Raw genomic sequence first — 9796 nt, forward strand, 5'->3', positions numbered from 1 at the left:
TCAGTCCTGAATATTCACTGGAAGGACTGATGTTGAAGCTGAAGCTCCAATACTTTGGCCGCCTGATGCAAAGAGCCGGCTCATTGGAAAGATGCTGGGAAAGATGGAAGGCAGGAGGAGAGAAGGGAGCGACAGAGGATGAGAAGGTTGGATGGCATCACCGACTTGGTGGACATGGGTTTGAGCAAGTTCCAGGAGTTGGCGATGGACAGGGAGGCCTGGCGTGCTGCAGAGCATGGGGTCTCAAAGAGCTGGAGACGACTGAGCGACTGAACGGACCGACGGACTGACTCTGATGACCTGCACAAGGTCATTCTCATCCCCCTTAAGACCTGCCCATCGCGACCTCCTAAATCGGTTTCACTAACGAACGGAGACACAGAGGCCCCCGACCCTCCCCGCTAATAACCAAGTTGCCGCGAACCTTCTGACGCCTGTGCTGCTGTCAGAGGCGTTTGAACCACCTGACTCGGCCTTGGGGGCGGGCTTGGGGCTTGTGCGTGACGCCGAGCCGCTCCGCGCTGTTCATTCGCGCGCGTTTGTCCACCGCGTCCCCGAGCATCTCCGGAGCCGGCTCTGCTCAGGCGCCAAGGACGCGCGCGGAGCCAGCCCGCCTGCCCTGCCCAGCAGCCCAGACCGAAGCGGGTCCCGAGGTCAGTCCCGCGGCCGCCGCTCCGCGGGGTCTGCGCCTGCAGGGCGGGGGTCCCCGCGGGGAGGGCGGGGGCGCCCCGGGAGGAGGTGCGGGCGCGGGAGCTGCTGCCTGGGGGCCCCGAGACCCCAGGGCGCGGGCGGTGGGGGCCCTGCAGGAACCCGCGTCTCCCCCAAGGGCGATTGAGACCCTCGAATGCTCTGAGCCGCGGGGCAACTCCGGGCCCCAGGATTTCTGAGGCCACTGGGAGGAGCGAATCCTGGAGGGGACAGAGCAGTGGGTGCCCCCTGGAGTGGGGTGTCTGGAGGCGGGGATGGCGGGGACCCCCTCCAGGACAGGCATGGGGGGGGGCCGGGTCCTGGTCCCCAGGCTTTGGGGGCGGGAGGGGCGGACCCGGGGACTTTGCGGTTTGATGGGGGAGGCGGAGGTCCGGGGGCTGCTCCCAACCTGGGAAGCCAGCTGGGTGCCAGGGGTCAGCGAGCAAATGGGCCAAGCAGAACACGGGAAGTGATGCCATGGAGCTGTTCTGGGGAGTCCGGGGGGCACTTTGATGGGTAGGGAGCAGGGGAGACCCTCTGGACGTGTTTGCAGGTGCGCTGAGACGCATCAGAGGCTCGCAGATGAGGAGTGCGCGTGGAAAACAGCTTTTGCGCCCCCAGTGGTTCTGTGCGCCTGCGTGGCTGCGGGTGGGGGCTGGGAGCACGTTTGGGGCGCGCGGTTTTGAGGGGCAGCCTCTAGGGGAGGGGCCCGGGCGAGGCTGAGGGTGGGCCTGGGTGTCCCCCAGAGGGCAAGTGTACTGGGGAGGGTGAGGGGTCATTTCATCCTGTGGGTCTGCCTTTGTGCCTGTCTGGAGGGAGGGTGTGTGTGTGTGTGTGTGTTAGAGAGAGAGATCAGGACTGCCTGTGAGGAGTGTGCTGGGCACTGAGAAGCAGGCCGGCCCACCTGAGTGCGGGGGTCTCTGAATTTCCCTGGACTTGTCTGCAGGTGTGTTTGTGCAATGAAGCCCTGGTTTCCGCAGTCTGTATCTGAAAGTGTGCGTTACTAACAATCCTGTGTTTGTGTAACTGGTCAAGTGTTCCCACTGTTTGACGCACCTTGTATTTGTACAATTAATGTGTGAGGGTCTGCTGGGGGTCAAAGGATTCTTAAAAAGGCTTAAAGGAAGAGGTTTGACTCTAAGTTACCAGAGTGTTCTGAGTATGTGTGTGTATTTAATTACATTTAATTTTCACATTTAATCATTTATAGTCCTCATTTTCATGAGGAGAAAGCTGACAGCCCAAGAGGTTAAATAACCCCTGAATCAAGAGCTGCAGGTAGAATGCAGTGCACATGGTTAAATATGAATGTCGGATAAATAATGAATTATCTTTTGGTATAAACACACTCCAAATATACCGTGGGACTTGCATATACTTAAACATGATTTAGCCAAATAAATAAAAACTTAGTTTTTAGTAGACACGACTCATATAGTGTTTGGATATGGCTTATACTAAAAAAAAAATGATTTGTGTGTCTGAAATGCAAATCTCAGGGTGCTGTGTCTCTCTTGTGGCTGTTGTTAAATCCCGAGATGCCCCAGCTAGTGACTGTAAGAGTGGAATCCTCCAGGTCTCACCCCCAGACACACTAGCCCATGTCCTGCCCAGGGTGATGCTGGGGCCGAGGTGAGGAGCCCACACCCTGCGGAGCCCCCTTCCTGCAGGCCCGGCCCCTCCCCTTACCGCGGTCCTGAGGGCAGGACTGAAGCCTCCTGTACCTGGCAGGGCAAGGACAGGAGAGGAGGGCTTGTCTGAATCCCTTGGGCAGGCTGCCTGGTAACCCTGGGATGGAGCTGAAAGACAGCCCTGGGACTGCTCCACGAGTGCACTTACTGAGTGCCTGCTGTATGCCAGACTCCAGAGGCCCTTTTGATACCCAGTTAGCCGAGCTGCAGCTTCCTGGTCCCAGCACTTCGTGTCACGGTTGTTCTAGTTTTAAAGGGGGGTGACCCCAGGTACCACGAGCCCTGCCCTTGTCCTCGCCGGGCGCCATGCCCACCGCTGTCCCCAGATCACACCCTGGGCCTTGGAGGAAACCAGCAGGAGGCACTGGCAGCACGTGCCCTTGGCTGCTGGGGACCTGGAGACGTGGGAGGGGATGGAGCTGCCTGAGTCCACCCGAGCTCTGCGAGCCACACCCGGGCCGCCCGGCTCCACCGCCCAGGCACTAACTGCTCTGTGTCCTGTCTGCAGGGAACACCTGTGGTGCCATGATGCTGCCTCTGAGCACCATCGAGGGCCAGGAGGCCGAGGAGGTGCAGACCAGGCCTCCGGAGAAAGGAGGTGAGAGCCGGGAAACTGTGGGCAGGCGGGAGTGGGGAGGTGCCCAGGGCACAGGCGATGGGGAAGCACGGACCCTGAAGACTGGCCCCCTCACCAAAGGTCTCCACTGGCTCTTCTGGGCAGGGACCCCCAGGATGCGGCCTCCGTGACATCACCTCCTGTCAGCAGGTCCTGTCACGGCCCCGCTCAGAGCCTGCAGGGAGCTCCTGGGAGCTGAGCCCGTTTGGGCCCCTTTTTGTGGCCCGGACACCCCTGATTTCTTACCCCAGCCCCTCCCCTCCCTGACACTTCCTGTCCGTTCCCTGGGGGCCTTTGGGATACAGTTGAATGCAGGTCTCCCCCACTGCTGGGCGACCTCCAACAAATGTGCCTACCTCTCTGTGCCCCGGTTCGCTCCTCTCTAAGTGGATTGGGGATCATGCTCACCTCAGGTTTACTGGCTTCCCTGGGCGCTCAGTCAGCAAAGAGTCTGCCCTCGACATGGCAGACCAGGGTTTGATCCCTGGGTCGGGAAGATCCCCTGGCGAAGGAAATGGCAACCCGCTCCAGTCCTCTTGAGAGTTAATACGTGTGGTTAAAAGCATGTCTGGAACATACTTCAGCGTATTAGCTCCTGTTACTGGCTTCATGATGAAGACTGTATTATTACCGAGTTTCTCAAGTCTCAGGGTCAGATGGTCTCATGACTGTTTCCTCCTCCCTCAGTCTTGCTTTCTGTGAAGGCTGATGTTCCACGAAAGAAGTCCAAGAGAATGAAGGGAACGGTGTCCTTCAGAGTCCTGCCGTTCTGCCCCGTGGTAAGCCTGCCTGCTCCCTCCCTTTTCACTGGAGGCCCCTGGGCTGAGCGATCACGCGGACTGGCCACCCTCTCTGCCCACCAGAGACCCTTGGGTGCCCGGGTGCCCCTTACCCCTGCCTTGTGGCTGGATGTGGCCCCATCCTGTGGGGGCTGGTCTTCCTTGAAGATTTTGCCTGCCTTTCTGCCTCCTTCTCTTTGCTAATTCCACCCTCTGTTCCCGTGTCACTTCCTCCGTGAAGCCTCCTTTGCTCACTTTGGTGCCATTTCTCTCCAATCCACTGCTTCACTGAGCTTTTTTTCAGAGTGGTTATTGCTGCTTGACAGCATACCTTCTGTCTGTGTGTTCATCATCCGTCTCCCCTAGCAGAGTAGTTCTGTAAGGGCAGGGCCCTCCTCTGTTTTTCAATGACTCATTCCATGCCTAGCACAGATGTAACCAGCGTCCTGCACTGTATGCACTCGGGCTGATTACATGAAGGAATGAGTTAGCGAACGGTCCCTCCTGCAAAGGCAGCTGTGGCCTTGTCCACCTGGGTACCAGTCCTCCTTCTCCCACTAACCCCCTTGACTTTTCTGGGGGGACCACCTGTCTCCACGCACTTTGGATGGATTTGATCCCATCCTCAGACCAGTTCCAATCAGAACCGGCAGGGCCAAGGTTCCCGGTGATTGGTCCTGGTCTGGCACGTGACTTTTACTTGGCCAGTGAGGTGTCTCTGGGCTTCTAAACAGGCAGGAGGGGAGGCTGGAGGGACCCTGGTGAGAAGCAGGGGGCCCGTGGGGAGGGGTCAGGGGAGGCCCTGGGTCAGATGCCTTCGAGAACGTCTTTCCTGTTAGTGCCTGCAGCAGTCCTGGGGAGGACGCGTTAGAAAATCTTATTAGAAAAGAAGGCGAGAGTCACAGGTTTACAAAGTATTTCCTGGGCAACTTCGACCTGTCAGGCGTGGTGTGAGCAGTTTACATAGATGATCTCACGTAAGCATCCCGAGTCCTATGAAACATGGGTTAATATGATCCCTAATACAGGAGAGACACCTGAGAGTCATGAGTGCTGGTTTTAAAGGTTATGTCACGTTTTGTACATAGTGAAGACCCAATGGCTCCTTTCAGATTAGACTCTTTCAATTCTCAGGATTCGTATCTTTATAAAGTATTTCTTTATTTGTAAAGAAAAACCACAAAGTGTACCCTTTCACATTGCTGCCCTACCTGCCCGTTCGCCAGAGAGCAGCTTGGCATTGTCTACCCCAGGAACTGGCACAGAAGATTCTCTAGGTCAAGGGGGAGCCGATTAAGGCCACCCAGGCCACAGCTGTTGAGTAAATAAGAGCTTGTTGACACACTACACCACGTCTCAGGGAGAGTCTGCGATGCTTTCACGCCAAGTCCGGTAGCTCTGACACAGAGCGGATGGTTCAGGAAGACTGAGCCGTTTGCCATGACACCTTTGACCACCAGAGTGACCCATCTTGCTTGGAATAGGTGCAAACTGAAATTTATACCGGTGAAAGTGTGAAAACGGTTAGAAAAAGGAGGGAAATCTTGAACTACTGTGAGTGTGATGCCGTGTGTAAAAGATATTTTGTGTTTGGGTCCAGTGTACACGCTACATGTGTTTCTAGTGTGTGGGGTGGGTGTTTCCTCACATTCGAGAAAGGCGTTGAGAACCACTCCTTACCCTCGCTACCTGCGCTACTGAGTCTCCTCCACCCAAAAGCCGCCCAGGGCCACCCTCTGTATCAGTGTCTCTAAGCGGTGAGGAGGAGGAGGCCCGGGACCCTGCCCCAATAATAAAAGTGAAGCGAGCACGCCGGTGCTGGCGGCAGGCGCACGGTTAACCACCTGCTCCTGCTGGGGGACCCACGCTGCAGGATTGTGCCTATCACTGAGCCGCTCAGCGCTCTTCATTCCTGCGAATTCACCCGCAGGTCCCCTGGACTTCTTCGGAGCCAGCCCTGCCCGGGCCGCCAGGACAAGCGGTGAGCAAGCCGGCGCGCTCCAGCCCAGACGCCCAGACCGAGCCCGGGGCCGGAGGTCAGTCCCGCGGCCGCAGCTCCGAGGGCTCTGCGCCAGCAGGGCGGGGGGCGCGGGAGGGCGCTGCGGGGTCCCCGCGGGGAGGCCGGGGGCGCGTCGGGAGGAGGTGCGGGCGCGCTCGGGGCTGCTGCCTGGGGGCCCCGAGACCCCAGGGCGCGGCGCGGTGCGGGCCCTGCAGGAACCCCGGCTCCCCTGAGGGCGGGGGGCGTCCTCAGACCCTCGTGAGCCGCGGGGCGACTCGAGTCCGAGGGTTTTTCTGGCCACTGGGAGGAGGGGAGCCTGGAGCGGACACAGAAGGCTGGGGTGTCCGGAGGCGGGGACCCCCTCCAGGGCAGGCGGCGGGGAGCCCGGGTCCTGGTCCCCAGGTTTTGCGGGCGGGAGGGGCGGACCCGGGACTTCGCAGTTTGCTGGAGGAGGCGGGAGGCACAGGTTTGCTCTGCACACCAGAGAGGGCAGTCGGTATCGGGCTCAGGTAAGGAACTGGCCACACAGAAGATGGGAACACGACTCGGGGGGGTCCAGAGGGCGGCGTGACGGGTGGGGAGCCGGGGAGACCCTCTGGCTGAGTTTGGGGTTCAGTAAGGGCGCAGAGCAAGGTTCGCAGATGAGGAGTGCGCGTGGAAAACAGCTTTTGCGCCCCCAGTGGCTCTGTGCGCCTGCGTGGCTGCGGGTGGGGGCTGGGAGCACGTTGGGGTTTTGAGGGGCAGCCTCTGGGGGAGGGGCCCGGGCGAGGCTGAGGGTGGGCCTGGGTGTCCCCCAGAGGGCCAGTGTACTGGGGAGGGTGAGGTGTATTGATAATTTCGGCTGATTCGTCTGCAGTTGTGTGTGTGTAGGGGGGGCGGTGTGTGCATGACCGGGACTGCCTGTGAGGCCCTTCCTTCGGTTCTGAGAAGCAGGCCTGCGCACCTGAGTCACGCGCCTCGGGCTTTCCTTGCAGTGTGTCTGCGGGTATGTTTGTGTCAGTGAGCCCTGGTTTCCACAGTGATCGTCAGAACACGTGCGTCTCTAACAACTGTGTGTGTGTGTGTATCTGGCCGGGTGTTCCCGCCATTGGACGCACTTGTATTTGCACGATTATGAGTCAGGATCTCTGATGGGTCTTAAGCATCTTACAAAGGCTTCGAAGAAGAGGTTTGACTCTAAGTTAGCAGATAGTATGTTCTGAGTGAGTGTGTGTGTGTGTGTATTTAATCATATTTAATCCTCATGTTTAATCATTTATTTTCCTCATTTTCATGGACGGGAAAGCTGACAGCACAAGAGGTTAAAAAACCCCTGAATCGGGGCTTGCCAGGTAAAATACAGGATGCTTACTTCAATTTGAATTTAAGACAAATAGTGAATTCCCTTTTAGTATAAGTATGTTCCAAATATTTCATGGGACTTGCCTATACTTAAACATCATTTAGCAAAATAATGAAAAAATGAGTTTTTATGTAGAGTTGACCCATATGGTGTTTCAATATGACTTATAGTAAAAACTGATCTGTGTGTCTGAAATTCAAGTCTCAGTTTGCTATGAATTTGTTGTAATATCATTTTGGGAAATCTGGCAACCTTGATCCTTGAGACCTCCCAGCTAGTGACTGGCAGGCTGGAATCCATCCAGTCCACAGTCCCCAGACACGCTGACCAGGGTTCTGCCCAGGAAGGGCTAGGGTTAGCCTGGGCCGAGCCCTCTCCCTGCAGGGCTGGCCCCCCCCTCCCCCCAGGGCTGTGCTGGGGGGTCTGGGGCCCGGCCCTTCCCCTCACCATGGTCCTGAGGGCGGGACTGAAGCCTCCTGTACCTGGCAGGGCAAGGACAGGAGGGGAGGGCCTGTCTGAACCCCTTGGGCAGGCTGCCTGGTAGCCCCTGGACGGAGCTGAAAGACAGCCCTGGGACTGCTCCACGAGTGCACTTACTGAGTGCCTGCTGTATGCCAGACTCCAGAGGCCCTTCTGATACCCGGTTAGCCGAGCTGCAGCTTCCTGGTCCCAGCACTTCGTGTCACGGTTGTTCTAGTTTTAAAGGGGGGTGACCCCAGGTACCACGAGCCCTGCCCTTGTCCTCGCCGGGCGCCATGCCCACCGCCGTCCCCAGATCACACTCTGGGCCTTGGAGGAAACCAGCAGGAGGCATTGGCAGTATGTGCCCTTGGCTGCTGGGGACCTGGAGACGTGGGAGGGGATGGAGCTGCCTGAGTCCACCCGAGCTCTGCGAGCCACACCCGGGCCGCCCGGCTCCAGCGCCCAGGCACTAACTGCTCTGTGTCCTGTCTGCAGGGAGCACCTGTGGTGCCACGATGCTGCCTCTGAGCACCATCGAGGGCCAGGAGGCCGAGGAGGTGCAGACCAGGCCTCCGGAGAAAGGAGGTGAGACCCGGGAAACTGTGGGCAGGCGGGAGTGGGGAGGTCCCCAGGGCACAGGCGATGGGGAAGCACGGACCCTGAAGACTGGCCCCAAGCCTGAGTGTCTGCCGCTGCTCCTCTGAAGGAGGGGTCCCTGAGCGGCGCCCGGAGTGGAACCTGCCCAACATCACCCCATGTCGGTGAGTCCGTCACTCCCCTGCTCAGAGCCTGCAGGGCTGCGTCCTGGGAGCTGGAATCAGCCTGGGCTCCTTTGTGTCCTGTGGCCACCTGCATGGGCCGGCTGACCCTCCACTCAGCTGCCAGGTCAAGGGGCTGTAGGGTCATTCATCTGAGACGCGATGGAGGCCTGAACCAAGGATTTAGCAGTGGGAAGGAGTGCGCGGTGGGGGCTTCCCAGGTGGCGCTCGTGGCAAGAACCCACCTGCCAACACAGGAGTCACACGTTTCCCTGGGTGCAGACCCCCTGCAGAAGGAAATGGCAACCCGCTCAGTGTTCTCATGGAGCATCTCATGGACAGAGGAGCCTGGCGGGCTACAGTCCACGGGGTCCCGAAGAGTCGGACAGGATTTAGGGGCTAAACACAGAGCTCCTTGCTGGTCCTGTTGGTGGTCTGGTCTCATGACGGAGGGCTCTTGGGTTTGCTGTGACACTCCCTTTTTTGAAAACTTTTACTCTGCAATAATTTTATGTTCACAAGATGTTGCCATCATAATTCATCAAAATTCCACGGACCCTTTACCCCAGTTCCCCCCAGTAATTTGATCTTATTGGACGATAGTCCAACGTGAAAACTAGTCCACTGATACTGGCACAGCCCCCGTGTGTGTGTTTACTTCGGTTTCAACACATCTGTAGCTGCGTGTAACCATCATACAAAATAAGATGGAAGCCACTTCCTTAGCTACCCACTTCCTTGCCAGAGGTAGCTGCTTCCCAGCTTCTCATCCAGGCCTCCAGAATGTCCTGTGCTCACTCATACAGACAAGGATGTGTATGTATCTGGCACCGTGGGTTTATGTCTGATACGCGGTGTGTACTGCGTATCTCACTTCCGCTTCCTGTTTTGTCTGATTTCACTTAGTTCTCATCTGGCACATAGTGCCAGGCCCAGGCTCAGACTTTTCCCTGCACGCAGTCACCCACACTCCACGGCAGCCCTGTGAGATAGTGACACCAATTGCCTCATGTTGCAGATGGGAAATCTGAAGGGTGACAAGTGCGAATAGTCAGCTCACGGTGGGATCTGAGCCCGTCTGGCCTGGGGGTCTTTGGCCTTAAGCATCGTGTCCCCATCCATCCCGACGACCCTCCCCCACACGATGCCCCGTTTGGGGCCCAGCTGCCTGGCACTGCACGGTCTGTCGGTGGCTCAGTTGTGTCTGACTCTTTGCGACCCCATGAACTGAAGCACACCAAGCTTCCCTGTCCATCACCAGCTCCCAGAGCTTGCTCAAACTCATGTCCGTCGGGTTGGTGATGCCATCCGACCATCTCATCCTCTGTCGTCCCCTTCGCCCCCTGCCTTCAACCTCGCCCAGCATCAGGGTCTTTTCCAATGAGTCAGTTCTTCTCATCAGGTGGCCGAAGTATTGTCTTCTTTGGGAAAACCTTCTTTGGGGGAACCTGTCTTCTTTGGG

General features: G+C 57.9%; 1 protein-coding gene across 1 annotated transcript in view; it reads left to right on the forward strand.

Moving 5' to 3' along the window:
• The first annotated feature begins 472 nt into the window (after positions 1-472).
• Positions 473-9796, forward strand: part of LOC120871838 — a 12484-nt gene continuing 3160 nt past the window's right edge. The window contains exons 1-5 of the mRNA XM_040251825.1: positions 473-653; positions 2887-2976; positions 3682-3773; positions 5704-5809; positions 8072-8161. Coding sequence (XP_040107759.1) covers positions 2904-2976; positions 3682-3773; positions 5704-5809; positions 8072-8161 — 361 coding nt within the window. The 5' untranslated portion in view covers positions 473-653; positions 2887-2903. The remainder of the gene's footprint in view (positions 654-2886; positions 2977-3681; positions 3774-5703; positions 5810-8071; positions 8162-9796) is intronic.

Source organism: Oryx dammah, unplaced genomic scaffold, assembly GCF_014754425.2.
Source record: "Oryx dammah isolate SB20612 unplaced genomic scaffold, SCBI_Odam_1.1 HiC_scaffold_13, whole genome shotgun sequence".
Lineage (NCBI taxonomy): Eukaryota > Metazoa > Chordata > Mammalia > Artiodactyla > Bovidae > Oryx > Oryx dammah.